The 23,915-nt window shown below is 37.1% G+C and overlaps 3 protein-coding genes across 5 annotated transcripts; 1 reads left to right on the forward strand and 2 right to left on the reverse strand.

Annotated features, from left to right (window-relative positions):
* The first annotated feature begins 1,639 nt into the window (after positions 1-1,639).
* Positions 1,640-3,675, forward strand: LOC112278270 (large ribosomal subunit protein uL5). The gene is made up of 5 exons (XM_024511515.3): positions 1,640-1,715; positions 2,429-2,536; positions 2,722-2,764; positions 2,896-3,091; positions 3,343-3,675. Exons 1-5 carry the CDS (start codon positions 1,713-1,715, stop codon positions 3,536-3,538), a joined length of 546 nt encoding a protein of 181 aa, XP_024367283.1. The 5' UTR covers positions 1,640-1,712; the 3' UTR covers positions 3,539-3,675.
* Positions 3,676-9,340: 5,665 nt separating this feature from the next.
* Positions 9,341-14,892, reverse strand: LOC112278484 (chitin elicitor receptor kinase 1-like). Of its 3 annotated transcripts, XM_090247846.1 has the most exons (16): positions 14,592-14,747; positions 14,417-14,486; positions 13,575-14,273; positions 13,003-13,339; positions 12,830-12,860; positions 12,647-12,654; positions 12,217-12,420; positions 11,912-12,090; positions 11,602-11,691; positions 11,304-11,400; positions 11,003-11,157; positions 10,759-10,865; positions 10,393-10,567; positions 10,147-10,245; positions 9,853-10,026; positions 9,341-9,455 (listed from the first exon to the last, which is right to left on the reverse strand). In XM_090247846.1, exons 3-15 carry the CDS (start codon positions 13,911-13,913, stop codon positions 9,856-9,858), a joined length of 1,992 nt encoding a protein of 663 aa, XP_090103972.1. In that variant the 5' UTR covers positions 13,914-14,273; positions 14,417-14,486; positions 14,592-14,747; the 3' UTR covers positions 9,341-9,455; positions 9,853-9,855. The 3 variants fall into 3 exon arrangements, with proteins under 3 accessions (XP_090103972.1, XP_024367810.1, XP_024367812.1); XM_024512042.3 differs by having other exon boundaries at positions 9,341-9,476; positions 14,417-14,892; XM_024512044.3 differs by lacking the exon at positions 14,417-14,486 and having other exon boundaries at positions 14,592-14,695.
* Positions 14,893-18,066: 3,174 nt separating this feature from the next.
* LOC112278246 (uncharacterized) lies at positions 18,067-23,716 on the reverse strand. Its single transcript, XM_024511455.3, has 17 exons — positions 23,427-23,716; positions 22,798-23,058; positions 22,466-22,620; positions 22,089-22,205; positions 21,829-21,894; positions 21,403-21,486; positions 21,105-21,191; positions 20,924-21,015; positions 20,721-20,781; positions 20,245-20,304; positions 19,998-20,058; positions 19,639-19,746; positions 19,350-19,468; positions 19,150-19,221; positions 18,843-18,928; positions 18,542-18,638; positions 18,067-18,397 (listed from the first exon to the last, which is right to left on the reverse strand). The coding sequence occupies exons 1-17, from the start codon at positions 23,533-23,535 to the stop codon at positions 18,248-18,250; spliced, it is 1,785 nt and encodes a 594-aa protein (XP_024367223.1). The 5' UTR covers positions 23,536-23,716; the 3' UTR covers positions 18,067-18,247.
* Between the last annotated feature and the right edge of the window lie 199 nt (positions 23,717-23,915).

A 23,915-nucleotide genomic window follows, 5' to 3' on the forward strand; every position in this document is an offset into this window, starting at 1 on the left:
ATATTTGTGAAGAGGTACAGTTCTTGCAATTTGTTAAGCATTTGTAGAATAAAAAAAACCAAATTTATATTTGTACTATTTTTTCATTTTTTTATTTTTTTATGTGGAATATTGACACATTAATATGCAAATAAATTTTTAAATTGCTTCTTTTTTGTGATATCGTCAATATAATCTTTTAATTCATTTAGATGACCTATAAAAACATGATTATTCTTCAACTTTGGCCAATGGATATTTTTGCTGGAATTATCTATTTTTATGGATGTTGGCTTAGCATTCTGACATTTAGATGTTAAAAATAAATAAAAAAATAAAAAAATAAAATATGCCATTGAGAATCTTGATCACTACTGATTTCATGATAATTCATTTTTTTTGTTTTTGTTTTTGTTTTGTTTTTTTTGTTTGTTTGTTTGTTTGTTTTTTTTTTTTTTTTTTTTTTTTCAACAGGGAACATTCAAACTTTGAAGAATCCACAATGCAATGTCCTTCAAAGAGGAGGAAAAATAAAATGTTGCATTTTCGATAAGTAGTATGTACATTTAGAACTGTTTCACTTTTTTTTTTTTTTTTCACTTATAAATGTGCTACGTGTTTTATAATGTTTATTTATGCAAAATTAAATGTTCGAATTATTTGCAAGCAACTAAATCACGTTAATTTGTGTTCCTTTCATAATTTTTCATAATACATATTTTTTTTCATAAAAATCTTGAAGGGTATAAAAAAAAATGTTCATGCTTTTCTTTACAATTATTGTGAAATGTTGAATGATATATCAAATTTTAAAAATTGTGTGTGTTCTACCAAACTCAAATAAAATTTATGATCTTTTATTATATTATATTATCCTGTTGGTGATTATATGTATTTTAACGTATAAAAATTTGTAGAATATCTGTCAGATTTTCTTTCAAATAGTTAATCCGTTCATATGACAAATGTTTCATGATATACATCAATAAAAACCTATCGAAGGTAGAATCTTCAAGCTGATATATGTATATATCAGAAGTTCAGTACTTCCCTCTGTATATATCTATATATTTGTATATTTATCATTTGGCATTTTGATAAATTCTATTGAAAATAGAATTTGATAACAATAAGAATAATAACATTACTAAAGAAGAATGCTTACTTCGTTAAAGCTTTTTATAAAACAAAGTAAAGAGATTACAAGATTTGCAACAATTATAGATTAGTATTAATAGTAATATTATTCCAAAAAAGCTAAGGTCTATTGAAGATGCTGCATGTTTTTTAATTTTAAAAGTGTAAAAATGACACAATAGTGAATCACCAACAAACATATTTCTCATACAAGTTATCATCACCTCAAATTCTAGATTAACCACTTCAAGTTTTTCAATCTACAAGCTTCACTATGTAGTTACATCTACAAAGTTTCAAACACAATGTACACGCAAAGTGTCCAATAGTCATGAATTCAAGCACTAACCCTTTCACACTGTGCAAGCTGGAATGGGCTTCGAGCCAGGAATTGAAGACAGGGCTTGGTAACTTCCTAATCGAGATTAGCACGACATTAGTAAGGGCGAGTCACTAATACGGCGCTAATTGGGAGAAGCCTACAAAGAGGCAGGGATAGCCGAGGATTTTCCTTTCTCGCAGCTGCACCCGCCGCCGTTGCCCTCCGCTGCAGCAGCAGCAGCAGCAGCAGCAGCAGCAGCACCGGCTCGACAGCCATGGTGAGTGTTCTCAATTCCTCTCTCTCTCGATTCTTCCCCTTCAACGCCGCTCAGCATCTCGTCGCAGCAAATCGAACGACTTCTTTTGACCAGCTTTTGGTCGCCAGGAAATGGTGCAGTTTGTGTTTTAGGGTTTAGGTTATCCTCCTTGCAACTTGATCGTGTTAGGCGCTTTTTATTCCAGCGTTTCTCACACGCCTCGTGTTTTTCGATGGCTCTACCATCCCCTGGTTTCGTTTTGCTAGAGTTTCTTTCAGGAACAGAGATTGTTAGGGTTTTTAGGGTTTAGGGGTTCTGTGGTGAAGATTCGGCTCCCATTCTTCTATAGCTTAGGATGACGTGCTTAGCTTGAGGATGAGAATTCAAGTTGGTTGTGATTGTAGTGGTGGAAATCGGTTTGTTAGTTGAAGTAGCTGCTTGGTTGAGAGCTCTGATCTGAGTGCCGTCAGATTTTTTCACCCTTAAGCTGTAACGAAGTTAAAAATGAATTGATCTTCGCGGGTTTTGAGTATATTACTATTGATTTTACCCTTTAATTTGAAGAAATTTGTATGCTAATTACCATGGGATATTGGATTACCGAAATATATTTCATTTAGGGAATTTTGATCATGGAGAAATTTTAGAAGATCCTTTGTTAATAAAGCTGATTACTCTTCTCAACTAGCAGGATTCAGTATTCTGGATTGATCGTGCTGTTTTGGGTTTCTCAGGCCTCCGAAAAGAAGCAGCAGAATTCTATGCGGGAGATTAAGGTTCAGAAGTTAGTTCTGAACATCTCTGTTGGTGAGAGCGGAGATCGTCTTACTCGTGCCTCCAAAGTGAGTTCTGCCTTACATTTCCCCCGTCTGTTTTCCGCTTGCCCTAAAAGTCTTGTTGTTGAAGACAGTATTCACTCGGTAGTATTTTTTTGGGAATCGTACAGATTGCAACGTGAGGTCGATTTTGAATTTCAAATATCGCGGCAATTTCAATCTTTTGAACTTGTGAGTGCGCCACTGTTCAGGTGTTGGAGCAACTTAGTGGCCAAAGCCCTGTCTTCTCTAAGGGTGAGTGTGTTTGGTTTTCGGTGGTCTAACTGAAATACATGATTAGGTGTGTGCACTATTTTATTGGAACAAATAACTTCTACCTTAATAATGCAGTGCACTAAGTAGTGGAAATGCCCTATAATTTGCAGCTAGGTACACTGTCCGCTCTTTCGGAATCAGGCGTAACGAGAAGATTGCATGCTATGTGACCGTTCGTGGCGAGAAAGCTATGCAGCTGTTGGAGAGTGGCTTGAAGGTGAAGGAATACGAGCTTCTGCGTCGCAACTTCAGTGAATCGGGTTGCTTTGGTTTTGGAATCCAAGAGCACATTGATCTTGGTATCAAGTAAGTACATTTAATTGCAATGCCAACGATATTATTGTGCCTCGATCTACTGATTACTTAACTAGATATCAAATTATTTACGAACTCCGTCTTAAGGCGTTATGGTCTTGTTGCCAGCTGTTGTATTTAGGACAAGTTCTGTAAAGCCAATGCATCAGTGTAAGCAATTATTCAGCTTTGAATGGCCTGGAGGGTTATGGATGGTGCATTGAACAGAAGTGACCGATTTGAATGTGTTTTGCCCCTGGTAGGTACGACCCTTCCACTGGTATCTACGGAATGGACTTCTACGTTGTGCTTGAGCGCCCAGGTTACAGAGTCGGAAGGAGACGCAGAGCTAAGTCTCGCGTTGGTATTCAACACCGCGTTACCAAGGAAGATGCCATGAAGTGGTTCCAGGTTAAATACGAGGGAGTGATTCTGAACAAGTCTCAAGCTATCGCATAGAAGCCCGCTTCAGATATGTGAAAGAGGTAGAATTTTTGTGAGTATTTGGTTATCACAAGCTTGTTAGCTGAGTTCTTCAAGTCTCGATGTTATTTTGCCAAAAACATGAGAAATTCGTACTCGAGCATTTCACATCTCGTCAAGGCTCTTGTGTGTTTCTTGGTACGATGAAAGCGTTGCAGTTGCTTGTTTGTGGATTGCTTTTTTTTAACAATTGCTTCTTAGCTTGCATTTTTGTACATAGTAAAGCTTTGTCGAATTTAAAATCTGTATATTATTTGAAGTGTTTACAAAACTTCCACATGTTTCAAGTCTTTATCTTCAATGCTTGTTTTTAATGTTTTTTTTATTTTTTATTGTTGACTTTGTGATTGTTTTACTCAGTAAAACAATGGTTTTGAGCAATGTTCTTTTAGTGTACAAATGAAATCTATATTTATGAATTATTAATTCAACATCAATACTCACAAGTAAAATAAACTGATCATTTTAGAAAAAATGATAATGATCTCAACTAATCTTATTTGAAATGGAAAAGTGAAACTAGATATAAGACACAGTATTGGTTACTGAATCTTCTTGATTGTAAGTCACTTGAAGTGGCTACAGCAGAAAAGTGACAAGTAAATGTCTTTGGTTATGCGTGAGGAAAGACTCAATAGGAGTATGGAAGCATTTCTGATATGCTTGTTAATTTTTTCCAAATATGGCATTTATTGAATGTTAAACATATTCATTAAATTCCCCATTTCACTGTGATAACTTGTACACAATTTGTTAAACAAAATCATCAAGAATAAGTTCTAATTAACTTAGGCACTACATGCATTTAGCAGTGGAGGGTTTAGAATTTGTGTAAGAGTATGGAATCTATTCTTACAAGATAATATATAAACTAAATATATACATAATATGTAATAATTATGTTTTGGTTTTCATTGATTCATTTTGAACTCAATATTTATACACATTTATGCAATTTTGATGCAAAAAAAAAAAAAAAAAAAAAAAAAAAAAAATCATTACAAACCATAAAAGATACATTGTTTCAATATTTACTTTAAAATCAAATTTTGCATAAAGAATTTTGAATTTTACAAGGAAACTGGAACACATATATATATATATATATATATTTGGGTATATGATAGAGTTAATGAGGGTTTATTTTTATTTTTTATTATCTATTAAAATTACATGCTATCACAAATGAACAATTCTTAATCACACCCATTTACATTACAAAATATAAGATTTCTAAACTAAATATTATATATAATATTTGTGTTGAATGCATTCCTTTGATATTCTTTTTATAACATATATTTTCAACTTTTATTGTTAAAAATGTGACTCTCAGTTTGACTTGTAGATTTGTGATAGCTGGCATAAGAAATAATAAACATCTTATTAAGGAAATTACTAAAAATGTTAAAATAGAAGAGAGTTTTTCAAGTGAGATTTAATTATTGTAACTATTGTTCACAAATATATTAGCTTCTTTCTTGCCACTTGTAGTGAGTAAGGAATGCAACTTTGCATTATACCATGGTCCTTATATTGTGTATTATGTAGGTTTTTATAACAAGTATCAATCACCATGTCATCAAAACAAGGTTTTTGTAAAATGTTGACTTGAGAGTCATTACTTACAAACTTTATTACATAGCTCTTTAAAAATTTGTATTTAATGATGTACATATCAAACAATTTGAGTTGGATCAATCTACATGGTGTGGTCTTCTTACCATTAGTTCTTAATTTTTTTGCTTTTTAAGTTGAGGAATAAAAACAGAAATATTTTTTGAAATTGTAATGAGATTATTGTTTGGCAATAGTGAGAAATGAAAATCATGCAATGAAGTCAAGTATGCTACTTATCCAAGCAATAATGAGAATGTTGGAAGTTCTAATAATGTGGTACAAGTTTTGGTAAAATAGACATATACACAATTTTAGACAATATATTTTATGTTGTTCTATAATTTTTATTTTATTTTTGTGCATTACTAGTATAATTGAATCTCAAATTTTATTTTGATGTATTATATCAACATAATTTTAAAATGTTACATATGCTTAGACACTTTATTATGATTAATTTTGAGTGCATTAACCATAATTCCATAATTATGTTTTACAAAATTGTTTTTAGAGAATCAACTGTTTTAAATTCTTTACAATTTGAAATTAGTTTTTGGAAATATTGTTGTTAAATTATAAATCCCTATGCTTGTTGTCTATTAATTGATTAATCATCTATATTAGTAGGTAGTTAGTTTTTAATTAAATGGAATAATTTTGATTTTTTTTTAAAACTTCTCTATTCTTTTGTTTTATTATGAATGGTCTAAATTATAAATAAGAATATGTAATCAATGATTCCTCAATTGACCCATTACATCACATTATAAAATTTCTAACAATTTAGTGTGTGATTTTTGATTTTTGATTTTTATTTTTTCTCCTTGTCTATCATATTCATCATCATGAATTGCAATATTGTCAAGTGAATTACCTATAATTAAATTATTGATATTAGACATTATAGAGCCATGTTTTTTTTTTGTCTATGTCATTCATAGGCAAATTACAATATACTTAATTTCTTGTTGATATCTTTTATTTTATTTATTTGTAAGTCATGTATTTAAATAATGTACAACTATACTACACATATGTGAAATATTAGCCTTCTGAGATAGAACATATCTGACTTTGTATTCTAATATTACATCCTAGAAGTTTTAATTTCTAATTTATTACTACTGAACATTTTTATCCTACAAAAAAACTCTAATAATATACCTATTCAATTTGTGTTTAAATTTGGTATAACTTCCTTTGCAGCACTAAATTATAGATTACATTGTGCTTGCAATAAAGTTGATATTTTAAAATTAGTGCCCACCAATTCCAATTACTTTTTTAACAATATACCACATACAAGAGTACAAGTTATATAATAGTGTGAGAACCAATTTGCATTATTTATTTATTTATTTATTTTTCGAATTAGATTCAAATATAATACATCAAACATATCAAATGAGTATCTTGTAGCAACCAAATTGATGAATAAATTTTGTTGGCAAAATTTGACTTTAAAATGCATGTTATGTACTTATTAATTTATATTATTGTTAATTTTTTTAATATTATCAACATGCTAATCATTAATTAAATATTTATCATTTTTTAAGATGTGTCATTAAATATTTATACTCAAAAGAAAAGAAAGTACAAATAAAAATAAAATGATGAATGCATTTGTAACAATGCAATTAGAAAAACTTCAAACTATCATATTAATGGGGTATATGTCTCGAGCCTTGTGAACTAGTGAAGTGCATGTGCCGTAGTAAACACACATAATACATTTAAGAAAAAAAACCATGGTCTTCTGTGATAAAAAAGTAAAGACAAACTCATGAAGCTCGCAAACTCGGTTGCTCCATGAATGTAGACACTCTTCATTATTTAAAGGTCTCCTACCTTCAATAATTGGTATTATAATTGATGGAAGATATAATATTTAATAGAAGAACTGCAGACAAGCGGAGATGCGAAGGATAGTGCAAACTGGCATTTTTTGAAAGGATAGAGTAGGACAATGTACCCGAGCTAAGATTCATGGAGAAGGAGATGCATGTCATGTGGAGAACGAGTCCCAACTATTGTTTATATTTTATTTTATTGTAAGCATTTAAGACAGTTTCAAAAAATTTGCAAAATTTATTCCAGAAATGACTGTAAATCCATGTAGAACCTTTCGGGTCTACCCGATTCAAATATGGAATATAGGAGTCATGAATATCTGAGTCAAACACACAGAAGCTTGACGCCACGACATCTGTTTAAGCACTAACAATGACTTCAAATCCTTACACAAACTCTGTAAGAGAAAAAGCAAAATTAACTTGCAATTCTTTTACTAAAAAATACATGTCTCGAGTTTGAGGTTGTAAGTTGCCCATCATCTAATACCATAAAATCGCATCAGTACTCACTGCATACATTTTCCACAGTTCTCGCTATTTTCACATTTACAGCTCCGAACAGTTCATGCAGTAAGTTATGAAGCAACTTACAGATTCCACATCACAGAAGTGCAAACCCTACACATGATTTTTGTGCAAGATGAACGACAGAACACCCCTGGTGCGAAAGCATCATAAGAAATCGATCAACGTACTATGAACCTCCCCGAATGAGAATGCAATTAAATTTTGAGCGGTATCAACGAAAACTTGTCCGCTTATCAACTTTTGAAAACGAACACAACTTCAGAATTAAAAACGTGAAATCATGGGCCATTGTCATACAGCTTGGAAATAGATAGTTTACAAGTTTCGAGGGTGTATTGTTGGACAACTTACAAACCGGACGTTGTGTCGAATTCAATTTGTTGGGCCGATGTCACAGAATCTGTCTACTTGACTGCTGCTTGGTAGAACAGATCATTAGAAATCAATCCTCGTAACCAATTCCGAGACATGCCATTAAAATCCTTCCTAAGAACTCGCAAACAAACTCTTGTAAAGTACTATACCTTGACAATCACAACGAAGGTCGAGATGCAAAAGAAGGGGTTCCTACCATCGGCTGCTACCGCGAGACACACTTCATCAAGATGCACAACACCGGTGTCAGTAAATGCTTGTGGAAAAATTCTGACCCAATACACAGAGATGATAGAAATCTATTTATTCAAACAAAGCTAAAATCCTGTTGGTTCCTATACAAATACCACAAATACTGCAAGTTGACCTTTGTGTCTGAAATTATCCACCTCTTCACAAAAGGAGCACTGATTCATGGTTGCGTAAGTTTCAACATAAATGCTTTCATAGAGGATTCCCTCCAATATAATTTAACATTCCCTCATTTGGGTGCTATGAAAGATTACACATATCTTTCTAGAACTAGAGTGTTGAAGTATCTTGAGTTTCAATTTGTGGATAAATGTGTGTACATGTGTTTTTATTTTTAGTAGATTATTGTGGGTTAAGTTTAGACAAAGGGTTTGTTGGTTACATGTTCATTGTCTTGAGCTTAAGGGTAGCAAAAAGGCAACAAAATTTGTTCTTTTGTTCATAATATGTGTATATTTCAACAAAAGAGTATAAAATGAAGAGGTTCTTCACTTGGTAAAGCATGAACCTTTGTAGAATTGATGATCTAAGTTTGAACTTGGTCAAGGGTTCCAATTTTATTATTATTATTAGTATTTGATGTTGCTTTAATGACATTGCTTTATGGCATTAAAATTTTGTTTCTTGGCATTCTTTCATCATAATTAAACTACCAAATGAAATGGGCATGTGGAATTTTTTTTGGATGTCTTTTGAATAACTATCAATTTGAAATATTCATCCACCATAGTGTCTAATATCAAAATTGATTTTCAGTGGTCATGGGATAGACATATTCTTAATTTTTTTAAAACAGGGGATTCCATTGTCATATTAATAAATAAAATTCTATGTAGATGATTTTTATCTATGAAAATAATTTATTCATCTAAATAAAAATAAATATATTGAAATCTACCAATTTATTTATTTTAGATTAATTCGAAACTCTTGTACTCACCGAACCCAAAGAAAATCAACAAGACAATTTAATTCTAGATTTAAAAAATCAATTCAACTGATATTGATGGAAGTTGAATGGAAATTCTCAATACATAAACATGGGCTCAAACTATTTCACAACTGGTCAATGACACTGCAAAGAAGACAACAAAAAAGAAACTAGAACAAGCAAAAGTTGTCACAATAAACAAGATCAGTCTACAGATTGTGTGATATTTCTTCAGGATTGTGTTTGTATTAAAAATCAGGCAAAGAGACAAGTTACAGTCAATGGCATCAACTTCAGGCGGTTTTGAAGTAGGAAGACCCACTCCACGCACCTGTTGCAGTTTGTTGACAATCTATTCAGAAGTTAGTAGTAGTAGTAGTAGTAGTAGTAGTAGTAATAAACAATCCTAAGCAAACGCTGAAGCAAACCATCAGAGAAAAATTCTGTGCTAGAAATTGCTGGAAATCTTCACATTGTACAGAGAATGTAGAAAATAGCCAAAAAAATGCAAATACTAGAAAACTGTCGTAGCAAGTCTATTCGAGAACGATGAACTGAATGCTCATAACTGTCAGCTCAGTAAATGAGATCAGAGCCCAGAGGTAGTGAGAGATTCATGTGGTGAGGAGATTAGGAACAGCTAGCATATTGATCACCCTTTGGGTTCAGTCTTAGTTTTTACAATAATCTGCTTTGATGTTGTTACAGGTGGACACTGGTGTGCTTACAAATCAGTGCCGTTGATCGCTGAATGACGTTGAGCTTCCACTGTGTCTGCCAAAAGAGCTGAGCTCCCAATCTTGAGTTGACGATGACAAAGTCATGAGTGCTACCACTGCCTTCCGCATGTTTGGTCGTCTAGTTGGGTCCTCTTGCGTGCATGCCTCAGCTAATTGCGCCATCTGAAAGTATTCCGTTACAACAAGGTACATTAGTGAAGTCACTGCAAAAAGCTTTGTGAGGAGTACATTTTCTTCGAGGATTTTATATAGCAGTAAACGAAAAGACAGGAGAACATTAACCTTCCATGCTGCCTCCAAAGGGTAATTATCTCCAAGAGAAGGATCCATGAACCTGGGTAATTTCTCCTTCCCGTTTGGATATTTCAACACAGGGTCAAACTGCAGAGCATCCCACATCGGTGCTGTTAATATTCACATATCTAGTGGTTACATAAATTCTATTAACACTCAGGAGGAAAAAAAAAAAAAAAAAAAAAAAAAAAAAAAAAAAAAAAAAAAACGTGATCTAGTTTGTGATGCACATACATAAGTGACCAGAGCTCTTTGTTCGTCTTTCGGTCGAGCATTGCTCGAAGAAAAATCTTCGGTTAAGGTCAAGGCTCCTCGCATAATGGCTTCTCTTCCAGATAAGATCTCGAACAATACCACACCAAACGAGTAGACGTCGAGCATGGGTGTCACCTCTCCAAATCGTGCGTATCTAAACAGAAAGTTGAATAAATACTGTAAATCGTGGATGCATTAACAAACAAAAAGCTTAGAAGATACGATCTGTTAAGAATAGAGGTTACAACGTCACGTCAAAGAGAAGGCGCACTATTACGGACCAAACCCAACATCACCAGGTGGGAGAATGGTGATTAGCATTGGGCAAATTGTTGATTGACTTACTCTGGAGACATGTAACCCCAGGTACCAACCACTCTAGTAGATTGAGTCACTGCATCTGATCCTACAGCTCTTGTTTCAGTGAGTTTCGTGAGACCAAAATCTGCGACCTACACACAATCGAGCACCAAGGTTAGTATCACTTTAAAAAGACTTTAATAACCAAAAAAGTGCGGCTGGAGAACAAAGCGAACTTCAAATGAGAGTAACAAGTACGCAATCAAATGCAAGAGATTAGCACAAGTACCTTTGCATGGAATTGCTTGTCAAGGAGTATGTTAGCAGACTTAATATCCCGGTGAATGTAAGTTGGCTTGGTGTGCTCATGAATGTACTCCAATCCTCGTGCAGCATCTAATGCAACTTGCACTCTAGATGACCAAGATAGTGGTTCTCTGGCAGCTGTACGAATTGGACCATACCACAAGTAATGTAAGACAAATAAACGGTAGAGTCCAAAATACACTGTACATGACCTCTTAATATGTACGTCCTTGTTTCTCAGGATTTCTGAAAGCCCGAGGAACAGGTCTACGACATAACCGTACCTCTTGCGGAGTGTAAATGTTGGTCTAAAGTTCCGTTCTCCAAAAATTCGTATATCAAAAATAAATAGTCTGTGGTACAGTAACCGATCAGTTGAACCTGAAACAACCCATTGAAAAGAGCGATAAGGAAAATCTTGAAGGCAAACATTGGTGATTCTAGCAACATCCTCTGCCACTGGGGATTTTGAAAAATACGAAACGTCACGAGGTACACTGGGATGAATTTTAATGGTTAGTTTACATAAACGGCTAGCTATGGCATCTGCAGAATCATCAGTGGTAAAGGAAGGATGATTACCAAATTCGTGTGGTGAACATGGGTTAAAACTTGGAGCTCAGCCATAAACTCCCTGGTTGCTTGTAGGTTCATCATCTTGATGGCCAATTTCTGTGCAGCCCATGAGCACGATAAGCTATATAACAAACACGAGAGGAAGTCGATTCTTAAAAAATAATAATAAAACCAAATCAACAAATTCATATTAATAGTAATGGTGATGATGACGATGGCGATTTTTTAAAAAATACTTAGAACAACCTCCACAACAAGTACAAATTATACGAGGGACGAAAGTTGACCAGGACAGATGAGAGATAATGTGGATGACCTGTCCTCGTATGACTCCATAGTACACCGATGCGAATCCACCTTGTCCAATCTTATTAGCCACGCTGAAATTGTCAGTGGCCTTGGCTAGCTCCTCATACGTAAACTCCACTGACTTGTCTACGGTGTAATCTGCTAAGACTTTGGGGATGAAGGAAGCACTTCCTGGATTCGACGAAGCTGTGGAAATATCCAAGTTCCAAGTTAAGTAATTCTGGTGACCAGATTAGGAAGAGTTGCAATTAACGAAAATTAAGCTGAAGTACAAGAATGTGCATGAGAATTATGTTAGGCAGTGATACTGACTTGAATGGATCTGCTCACTAGCGGATCCGGAATAATTCCCGTCACTTCTGATAAATGGATCTCCAAGTTTCAGCTTCTTTTGCCGTTTCATTGGTTGGTAGATGCAGAAACAGTAAAGCAGTGCCAAAATAATGATTATAAGAGCTACTCCTCCGACCGCAACTCCTATTATTAAGGCCGTGCTGGAAGATTTCCCTGCTTTAACTAGCATTCCAAAGATGTGTGGGTAAGTCACTGCTCAACAGAAAGCGACATGCAACGTATCTCAGAACGTGAGTCCTAGTCGTACTGCTAATTACAATTATTAGTGAAATGAAATTCTTTATCTTCAATTTGTGCTGATGACTTCCTCGCAAAGAAAGTTTTCCAGTAAGATGGAAGCTATTTACAAACTAAGGTTTAGACGGGACGTCTGGGGAGCGCCACTCACTTGTGCCACTGCAACACACGCCAAACACACACATAGGCATTCAAATATAGTCATGAGCTGGTTTCCATTTGCATTACACGGCAACCTGCAGGACTGCCATGACAACATCTTAAAACCAAAATACTCCTTCAGAATTTACAAATGCTTATAATAAATCTCGTCAGAGGGTTAATTCAAACTCACCCATTGTACGCAGGATACTTGCCACTTGTGTCTGTACATGACCCCAGAATCACCTCATTAGTGGCAGACGCATGTCTACATAAAAAGTTAAGTGCATCATACTGACCCGTGACAAATATTAGGGCAATGCTGAGGACCTCATTCAGACCGATCAAGAAAGATTGATCCTGTACCTCTCACCGGAATGAAAGCATACTGCGTAGGCTGTGAATTTTCCCAGACAACGTTGGGATTTAACTTTCTCACAAGATCCTCACTTGCGTTGAATTCTGAAGCAATGCCGCTCAGGTTGCCACCCGTTCCAGCCACCACAGGATATGTAAGGAAAAGACCATAATCTGAACTCACAGTTGGGTTACCACACGAACAGTTCACTGGAATTACCAAGAATCTATCAGTCTCTACGTAATTCGGATCTGAAATAGAGTTCAACCCCGTGACCCAATTCAATTGAGTAAGATTCTCGTACACAATGGCAGTGATATTTTCGATAGTATCGGTCGCTTGGACCTGAAACCAATCACAATACCAATCAATCAAAGCACCCATTTCAATTGAAGCGAACGTAGAACCCTAAAATTTTAACAAAGTTGACGATCAGGAGAAAAAGAATCTGCAATTGGATGTGGATTGCACACTGAGCTTGTAGGTTATCATTGCATTATAGTCTGAAAACTCAGTTCTTGTGGCTTGTGTGCAATAGTAAATGAGGTCATGGGGGAATAGAAATGTTGAAGAAGAATACTTGATACTGAAACTTTTGCAGCAGTTGGTCGTTGATGCAATCGCATCTGAAGGGAATGTACAATGGAACGTTCTGGTCGATGAAATTTAGATCTGTGATGACGGGGTTGACAGCTCCAATCCTTTCATTTGTGGTTTGAAATAGAGTTCCAATTTTTACCAAGGTATCGCCCACCTGCGTGCGGTAGAAGGCGTAGGCAGCGTCGCACCCTTTCTCTGGCACACACGCAGCGTTCCCTACTTCCCAGGTAAGCATGAACACATACTGAAGCACTAGAATCCTCAGCAATAGGCTGCTGTTGGATGGCCATATCGACTTCGGCGACTCCTGCCGCGTCATTACGGTGGCCTCAACTCAGAATTTACAAGTTGGATTCGGATAGTCCAAGGTTGGCTTCAGGACCAGACCAAATCTAAAGGTAAAGGCTGCCTTCTTAGCCTTCAAGCTGTCAGAATCTCCATTAGGAATCTCGTCGCTGAACATCACCTCTCTGTAATCAATCCTAGTGAGAACAAGTGCTGCCCTAAGTCGCAGGTTTGCTTTGAGATCTCCGCCACTTCTGAGAGTTGTCCATTTCATGATCGAAATCCAGCACCTCTTTCTCCGTTAGCTACACGGCACTGGTTGCACTACTTTCTACGGCTCCTACCAATCTCTACATATCAACCTTCCTCATCCAGCTCACCACCATGTAATGACCTGTAAAATCAGAGTGGCGCACCGAGAGATTCATTCCAACGACAAAAAGACGCACAAAAGGAAAACCCCCACGTACTACCCAGCGCCGACACAAAAAAAAAAAAAAAAAAAAAAAAAAAAAACTCGACAGGCTCAACCCTCACCACACCCCACGTCCAGGATTCTCGCAGTTATCCACGCTCCAGCTCCCTAGTCGCAAACAAAGACTCCGAGCTAGCAACATAGCAAAGCAGCCAAAAACACTTCAATCCCGGATCCAAATGACGCAAAACACTGCACAAACACACTCACACAACCACACAAACCAGTGTGACGTACCCACTGGCTCAAGACAACAACCACCGCATGCAGAACGCGGGCAAGCAAGCCAAAGCGCAGCAAGAGCACCCGACACAACATGGGCCAGCTATGCTGATGCAGCAAAGCACGCCACCGAGAAAAGAAATTAGAAAGAAAAAATATTAGCTTACAGACATTGAAAAACTAGAAAACAAAAACGACAAAAAACAGCAGCAGAAGAAGAAGAAGACGGGCAGGGTAGAGCCCGAAACATCGGGTGCAGTAATGACGGGGAATGTTAGTAGAATCGGAACGATGATCATCGACAGGTTCATGTGGCGAAGAGTCCCCCAAAACTACCCCCCGTCCCGTTTCTCCGAGTTTGGATGGGGCCCGAGTAGCGCGGGCATGGGCCCCCCTGCCGGCACAAGCGTATATCTATACGCCGTAATGGCAGTCTGTAGTGATATTTTGGACATTCCTGGAAACCTTTTAATTTTAGTAAGAATAGGGTGTCGTCGTTTAGCCACGTATGATTGATTTCCCGGGTTTGCTGATGGCGAGTTCCTCCTCGGGGGGGGGGAGGGGGGGGGGTATTTTGGCGGCTGATGCTCACGTCAGATCGTCGGGGCCCTTGCCGTCGTCGCGCGGTAGACGGCGGTTGATCGCGGCTTCGAGAATCTCACGCGTTGCAGAATGACCTGGCATTTCTCGATGCCACGTCATGTGAAAGTGCCAGCGTGGTAGAAGTTGTTGGGTGTAAAAGAACTCGAAGCCTTACCAGAAAGCTTAGTCTTTCTTTTTTCATATAAAAAGAGACACACTTTTCATACTGCAAAGGTAATTAAACTATTGGTATTCATCATGATTGTGTGGCTAGCATTGTTAGCTTTAAGTTGTTTTTGCACTTGTACATGCATGTGTAGATGTGTACACACAAAATTATACATAGACACCCCCACATGCATATATATTTTTTGAAATGTTGCACTGTACAAAAGTAAAAGTTTTATTCAATAAAATATCTTTGTTTAAAAATAAATAAATTAATAGTAGTATGGTATTAATAATATTTGAAACATTTAAAAATTATGTTCTTCATCTTTTGTACTTGTAAAACTTAAAGCTTTAAGAAGGTAGAAATACATCTAAATTTTAAGGAGACTAAAGAGCTTTTAGGCAAGAATAAAGCACTAGAAAAACATTGACAAGTTTAAAGATGGTCATAGTCTTACTCTAATATGTGCTAGTTAATAAGAAAGCCACATGAAAGTTTTTTAAGGACTAGACGCTCCTATAGGAAATATCCTTGTAAAAAACACCCAAGTAGTGGAATGGTATTATAATTACTTCTTATAAAAAGGAAGTTCTTAGGAGAACTTTTTGTAGCAACATGGTATTTGTAAAGGGCTATTACAAATAATTTATAGATTATGCATTAGAATATATTAATTAAAATTGAAAATAATAATAATAAAAAAAAAATCAATGTTTATTCAAACAAAGAGTTTGGCCAAGTTTAAAGATCTCCAAGATTCTTGTTTAATTTGTTAATATAAGGTTTGAGATTGATGAGAGTTGTCTTAAAACAAGAAGGAAGATAACTTCAAGAAGATCATGTCTTAAAACAATATGATTTTTTTGGATGAATAAACATATGAAAAGATGTAATATCTATGTAACATAATATTATTGAACTCATGACTAATTAGTAGCGAAGACATCCAAGTACTTTCTTCCAAAGAAATATAAAAATATTTATCAAAACATAGACTCTACTCCCACCAATCCTCTACTTGTTGCCTTTAAGTAGATAGTCAAAAGTGGTAAATCCTCTATTCTACACTCAACTCCTATGAGTGATAATTTGTTGGATGATATTTATTTGCAAGTCCAATCTAGATAAGCTTTTGCAAAAGTCTATCCAAAGACACTTGTAAATCCAATTTGGTTTACAAAGTCTTTACAATATTTTATAAGCAAGATAAACACCTCTAAAACTATTGTTTACTTTTGTTAATTTTAAGTAATTCATATAGTGGTAACAACAATAAATTGAATGTAATAATTTTTTAAATTTAAAATCATCTATTTGTGTCTTTTATGTATTTTAACAGATTTAATTTTGAAAGATAATAAATACAATTTGTTTATACTTAAATATTATGTAATATATTATATTATATTATATTATTTTTCATTTTTATTTTCAATTTTTATTGTAGCAAGACAATGTTATCCTCTAACCTTTTATTTTGATGTTTGTGAAACCAAAAGTTTACATGATTTCTATTCTTGTTTGAAAACAATTATAAATTACAGTATTTATTATTGGACATTATGTGTTTATGTCAACAACATAATTAATAAATATGTGACATTCAAAAGCACAAAATCGTAAAATAACAGTACCTATTGAAGAAGGGCCAATAATTTGTAAAACATGGTATGTAATAATTCTGTTTATCAGATCGTACTAAATTGAAATTTGATAGTATCTATATATATATATATATATTTATTGGAAAGATTAAACCATCATGGTCTTCATCTCAATGTAGAATAAACAAGATCCATATGGCATGTATAATTTTAGTGATTGTAGATTCCAAATAAATTGATTATATTTGTTTTTCCAAGTCCGTAATTTTGAATGTATGTGCATACACATGCGAACAATTTATTTTTAAACATTCAATAAGAAACATTGAAAAACTAAAAAAATTCAAGATTAGCTTTAAGTTCGAAGTTATTTTTTTAGTATACATCTGTTTAACTTGAAGAGATATAGTAAGAATAATTCTGAATTCCACTCGACCTCTTTGTGAGAATTTCTGTAGTGTTTATATTGAGAAGCCACAGCGATGCATGTGCGGATGTTCCAAATCAAATGTTACCTACAGCTGGTTTGAGTCCTATAACGAATGTCTTTCATTTTTTTATTAGTGCAACTATTAAAATGCAACATAGTCATGGCACCGGAAGCTTCAAATATCTTAAAACCCCTTGTAAATTCAATTTGGGTACAGGACAACCATAAAAAGTGATAATATCAACAAAGCGCAGGTATATTTCTCAGCAAGACACCTGTAGTTACCGAGGAAGATTCAGGGGCAGTTGTAGAAGGCCACACCGTGGTTTCCGTTTCATCTACAAAAGGCCGTGACTTTTCTGCTTTCGAGAAGAATGTTAAGCTATGCTTCCAAACGTTCAAATGGGTTCCACCAGTCTGACAACTGTCTGAAACCCATCCATCAGGTGTCGTAACTGCCAAAATGTCAGCCTCCAAGTGTTGCTACAATTTCCTGAAGCAATAGGGTATACAACATTCACACAACATGTAGATTATACCGCAACAAATGCTACGCTGAATCAATTCTCTGAAACACGTGCACAGTTGATGTAGCCATTCTCAAATTCCTCTGGTTTCTAGGGGGAGTTCCTCTGCAACGTCCCCAAATCTGCAGAAATGAAAAAAAAATCCGTACATGCATCATACTTTCAACGCATTACCTTCGGTAATTGACCTTTATTCCAGATGAGGAGACTAGGCTGCAGTCGGTGCCAATGCTACGAAGGACTGTTTCTGGTATAGTGATTTTTTCTCCTGGTATGCCCAAACGTGCCACAGACATGGAGTTGAGACTGCGCCACGGTGTCATTTCGTGAGATCTCATCAATAACCCTCACAAAGCCTAAAATGTCCGTGCAGGTTCGAAAGATCGGCGCATCCGAGCAGCAAATGCGCCATCCACACCATGTCTATGTGGAAAAGAGACAAAGAAACCCTCCTTAGATACCATAGAGGCTGGTACAAACGGCTCCACATTCTCTGAGACGAAGTCCTGCACAAGTTCAAGGTGATCATGTAATGTAATTATGTTGCGCTTCAAAAACCAACGGCCATAGGAAATTTAATGTGCATCATGGCAACAAACCCTGCAAATTCAAACAGTTGATTTAATGATCCTTCCAAAGAGGTGTTTTACCCGATTCCTTGAAAGGAAAGCAGCGATTCGTTCTGAGTTTTCGCTGGTCTCGATTGAGCACGTGCTATATACAAGCACACCGCCAGGCTTTACCAACCTGATAAAAAATACTCAAGTCAAAACTAAATGAAGTAAACAACTTGTATCAACTGCTCACTAGAAAATTAGTACCCATTCACTAAGCCACCCAAGCCTAATTAAAAATGGAAAATATCCAAAATGTAGCAGTCTTACAAGTCCATGAGGATATGCACAAAGTGCGCAATAACAAATTGTAATAATTAAAGTATTGAAACCATACAAGGCTGCAGCATCCAAGAGTGAGTCTTGTAGTTCTGTTAACTGCTTCACGTCTTCAGGCGATCTTCTCCATCGCAAATCAGCCCTCTGAGCAACATACAATACAAGGTTACACCAGTTGATTTTGTGAAAAAAAAACTTCTTGAATTAATATAACTTGCCTTGGATACTAATATTAATAGCAAAACGAGTTATCACCTCCAACTCCTGGGCTTAGATCAAGAACCATCAAATTGAAGCAAACGAATAGAATTTGAGAAATGAATTTCCCCAAATGATTCAAAACGTCAGGTTTAGCTCTGAAGAACCTTGGACAGCACACCGAGACCACTGCAAGGAGCGTCCAGTAAGACACGATCAGCAGTTCCTGCCGCCTTAGCCTGCACCCATTCCTCAATCATCAAGAGATGGAATGAAGGAAATATCGTTGTTGATTACTTATGAAAAACTGAGCTGCATGAAAGAGGGCAGTTTAACAGATCACAGGAAAATTCAAGTAGCAACGCACCGCATAATCACGAAGGTCGTAGTGGCACGGTGAAACAACATCTCCAACTCCCTGCTGTTCGGCAGCCTCCGAGAGTATACGAAGGCGGCCCTCGTTCACATCAACAGCTACGACCTTGCCTGTACAAACCTACCAAATCATAAAACATCCTTCTTGCATACGCACCTGCATGAAGTACTATTCGCTTCATTTTCCTGTGATTTAAAAAATCATGATTCACAATAATAATAACATTAATAAAACGATTTCAATGATAATACGTTAATGATTTGGATTGTAGGATTCATACCTTGACCGTTCAGTCGAGAAGCTAAATTTAAGGCTTTTCCACCGGGTGCCGCGCAGCAATCAATAATGGTATCTCCAGGATGTGCATCGATCACAGAGACCACGAGTCCTACTCATGAAAATCATTCAATTAAGTTAATTTCCAGTTTGAAAGATATCCTAACACTGCGTTTCATCATAATCTGCAGTGTAAGATGAAAAGAGACTTTCGTTCATCAAGTCTGACCCATGTCAGGGTTGCATAAGACATCATGTGCTCTGCAAAATCTAGCAATATTTTTGGACACCACGAAGAGAACCAAGCCCTAAAGAGCATGTGGTAAACAACCAGTCTGACGCTTCTTGCAAATTAGAACTCACCTGCACTTTCATCTTGAACTGCAATACATCCATTCTGGAGAAGACCTGATCGTAAAACATCCTGTGTAACCAATGAGCATGAGAATCATAGGAACTCCAGAATTCTCTCAACAATCATATGTATGTGCTGCCAGTGCTTGAGGGACAAGGGCTCATGTTAGACAAGAATTTAACACGTGTCTATCACGCTCAAAGACTAAGAAAACGAACAAATATTTAAAATGATATGTTGATTGAAGTTCTTTACCTGCATACCTGCAGACAGCCTAACAAAGTCAGGCAAGTACGGCGACTCCGAGTAAGAAACCTGGAAAAACATTTTCACAAGTTACTTAAAAATGGGGTTCATAGGCATCTGTCAGTAACACCTCCAGCACATGGTTATCCCTGCACAACTTCCTCACCACAACTAACCATTGTAATTCTAGTACAAAAACATGGCCGTAACATAATGCTGTGACCAAAGGAGGACACCATTTCTACACTTATATTTGAAGGTTATTGGGTTTTCATCGTTGTCTAGAACCAGAGCAATCTCTAACATCAACACGAACACGAACAGCTAGTGGTGCAACACCTTGTTTCCTCGTACACACGAATATTGAGACTCTCCCTGAGATATTTTGAAGACCGCGAAGCAAGAAGGACATTTCAAGTTTCAACGGTACTGAAAGGCACGTCTATTCCCACAGAAATTTTAGACTGGAAGAAATTACAACTAACCTCAAGCTTGTCTAATTCTGCAATAAGCTCTTGCTTTGAAACTCCTCGGGCACTGTTTGCCCTGTTGAAACACCAGCACAAAAGCAAAGGTTCAAGGAAAATTCAAAAATGAAGCCATGCAGAGAAGTTGCAACCGACTGAAGTTAAAAACTTACACCTTCACGTTCAGTTTAAGAGCAGCAGTTGTTACAATCGTATCAAACCTGAGTGAAAATTTAGGTCGTTGATTATTGCATTCCATGAGCCGCACAGTTTCGTCTTCTCCAAATTGTGTGAACCACAGCCGCACCATCCACTGAGCACCCAGGGAATCAATAGCCGGTCAATTGAAAGACCATAATCAAACTAAATCAAGAAACTACACATTCTGAGATCGGTACTTACAACTGGATGAGAATGAATTGTTGCTAAAGCTCTTGCTCTTGAACGCTGATCCCCTTCCACAGCAGGAACTGGAAGCAGCCCTTTATCCTGCAGGATAAAACCAACCAACCCTTACATTTGTATGATATTTGATTTCAGCGACATTGATTAGGAAGAAAGGAAAGCCATGACAACTAGCATTATATATTATGCATAGAAATCCTGTATGGAGTTTCTTTGCATGTGCAAATTAATTCGTACGAGGTCAATATAGAATTACTAAGCCTTACGTTTTAGGTTATTTGTATTGTTAACAAACCTGGTGACGGACAACATCGCGCAGAAGCCCATTAACCAGGTTGCCTGCACCGGCTCTGAGGGCCACTTTGGCAAGCTGCACAGTCTGCATTACATGGGCAAGAAAAACCAAATCGCATCAAGAGGTTAGCAAGCGGATACACCCGTATAAATTACCCAGCGGAGAAGCATCTGTACATTATGTTATAGATATTACCACAAGGTGAAGAAACCATCATCAATGGTTACAACCAGAAGCTGTAAATCCCGCAAACTAGATAAATTCCAAGTGAAGAGCGATTTGCACTTAGATTGTGAAATCGATATTATGAATTTCAGGACATCTGGGATGATCCGTGAGGATTCCTAATGATCAACATCTACATTGTTTAGCATGAGTTTTTATGAGCAGCAAAAGAGGCTAGCCCCAATGAGTCCAAGGTCTTGCCTCATTCAACACGGCGTGTGGAGGCATCTCCAGCTTAATAAGCTCGTACAGTCCAACCCGAAGAATCTGTAATAGCAGCAAATCCTTCCACAATTTCAGAAGTCTGTAGACATATATATGACCATGCAAAGCCATGCCCACTAGGTTTTCGACGGGGTCCACACTATATATGCAGTAGGTTGCTGATTACTAGGTCACTTCATTTCTACAAATGGAGGATGTCTAGATTTAAAGTAAGAAGAGAGGACGACGATGAACACCTGGCGCAGAAGGGGCTCCATACGGTCATAGTCTCGAACGTCTTGCTTGAAGAAAGAAAATATCAAAAAATCTAAATATCTTTTCCAACGCACTATTCCCGCCACTTCATCAGTTACCTGATCACAAAACGTCACCCAAAAATGACTTCATTGTATGCTGGTCCCAAACCTGTCGAGGTTGAAATAATCCCAGAGAAAATTTATGAAGAAAATAATCCCAGTGAAATATCCTCGAGCATACGAAACGTTACAAACATGTGGCTGGAATTTTTAGGCGTCAAGCGTCCAATTCGAGAAGAATTAGTTACACAAATTGTGTGTATTCTCAGACGAAAAGAAAACACAGATAAAAACAAAATGTGTGAGGCTTCTCGCACCAATCTTCGTTCTCGTAGGTCCAGGCTGGGGACTCGGAAACCTAAAGTTCGGCCCACATAAGCCATCTCATCTTCCCATGAATTATCGCCCTCGCCACTTAATACATCCGCAAATGCCCCGCCCTCTTCTATTCGCATAAGCCGAACCACCACCACTGCCACACACAGTAGGGTACAGCATGCCCAGTTCCTTTATCACTCCCCAAAACAGTAATGAAGGGTTTAAGGCAACGGAGTTGTGAGAATAATGAGAGCAGCGATTCTACACGATGCTACCATCGCAATTTCAAGGGAACATTCCAAAAGCATGTCAACGTATTTTTCCAAAATACCTGCGCGATGAGGCGATATATTGGTCGCGGTCCTTGGTATGTAAGCTCGACGATCTTCCCTCTTGTCAAAATCAACGTCCCCTCTTCTCCCAACTCTTCCTCTCCCCAATCTCTCGTCCTCAATTCGGGTCCACCTGGAGGCACCAGGCCCTCGCCTAATTCTCGACACATCACGCGAATTCCCTTGCCATTTCTCTGATGAATTTCTCGCTTCTCTTTCTTGGCCATAGTTGCCTGATGAACACGTAATTCTATGGACACCTGAGATGAGCATGAGATGGATCAAATGAGTGTAGTTACAGCGGCTTTTGCATCCAATACATTTAGGAGATAAGATGAAACTTAGCCTCGGAAAACCACCAAAGCTTAAACCCCTCGCAAATTTCATAGCAGAATTGATAGCGATGTTTCGGATAAGGGAGCACTAGGAAAATTCAAAGCTCATAAACTACGCTTGAAAATGGAAAGAGAATGTCAGCTTCAGATACATTCTGCTATCAATTTTGCAAGACTCACACGGGCGAGTTCACGAAGTGCTCACAGGCTCCTCCTCAGTTCCTCAATGGCACACAGCAGTTCCCAATGGCAGAGACGAAAGCATGCAAGGTATCAAACCCAAGCAGCAATACCTGTAGACTGGCGTTGTTGTGGAAGAGTTTCTGCGACAGAAATGCAGTGGCACAATGACGACCGTAATCCTCCCTGCAGCTGCTGAGCTGCCCATGTCAAACCACCCATCTCTGCCCTCCTTCACGCACTCAAACACCACTCTCCACTACAACACCAGCACTAATTCTACGGTAGACTCGCACCCAATTTCCATCACTATGGTAGAATTCACAATTCCTTCAGTACACACGAAACGGAACGATATCACGGATATCTTTCGAACAAGACGAGGGCTCCTGCACTACTCTGAAAAAACGGGGTGAGGATGAGAGCCGTGACCCTCATCCATCGAATTGCACACCGAGTCCAAGAGTGAGAAAGAAGCCTTGAGAAACAAAGAAAAAGGCATTCATCCCACTTGTGTTTTAACAAAACTCGGAAGTGGGTGTGCAAATTTAATCGTGAATGGAAAATCCCCTGGAGCTTCTCGTCATCGGGCACTTCTGCTG

Source organism: Physcomitrium patens, chromosome 25, assembly GCF_059467195.1.
Source record: "Physcomitrium patens ecotype Gransden chromosome 25, ASM5946719v1, whole genome shotgun sequence".
Classification (NCBI taxonomy): Eukaryota; Viridiplantae; Streptophyta; class Bryopsida; order Funariales; family Funariaceae; genus Physcomitrium; species Physcomitrium patens.

Excerpts from the sequence above, each read along its gene's own strand:
- LOC112278270 (XM_024511515.3), top strand. Across the intron at positions 2,537-2,721 it reads GTCTTACTCGTGCCTCCAAA|GTGTTGGAGCAACTTAGTGG; the intron begins GTGAGTTCTGCC and ends GCCACTGTTCAG. Across the intron at positions 3,092-3,342 it reads CACATTGATCTTGGTATCAA|GTACGACCCTTCCACTGGTA; the intron begins GTAAGTACATTT and ends TGCCCCTGGTAG.
- LOC112278246 (XM_024511455.3), bottom strand. The coding sequence starts at position 23,535 with ATGGGTGGTTTGACATGGGCAGCTCAGCAGCTGCAGGGAGGATTACGG. Across the intron at positions 21,895-22,088 it reads TGGAGCCCCTTCTGCGCCAG|ATTCTTCGGGTTGGACTGTA; the intron begins GTGTTCATCGTC and ends CTGCTATTACAG. Across the intron at positions 21,016-21,104 it reads CAATTCATTCTCATCCAGTT|TGGATGGTGCGGCTGTGGTT; the intron begins GTAAGTACCGAT and ends CTGGGTGCTCAG.
- LOC112278484 (XM_024512042.3), bottom strand. The coding sequence starts at position 13,913 with ATGACGCGGCAGGAGTCGCCGAAGTCGATATGGCCATCCAACAGCAGC. Across the intron at positions 12,091-12,216 it reads TAGTGAGCAGATCCATTCAA|CTTCGTCGAATCCAGGAAGT; the intron begins GTCAGTATCACT and ends ATATTTCCACAG. Across the intron at positions 11,158-11,303 it reads ACATTTACACTCCGCAAGAG|CTGCCAGAGAACCACTATCT; the intron begins GTACGGTTATGT and ends CAATTCGTACAG.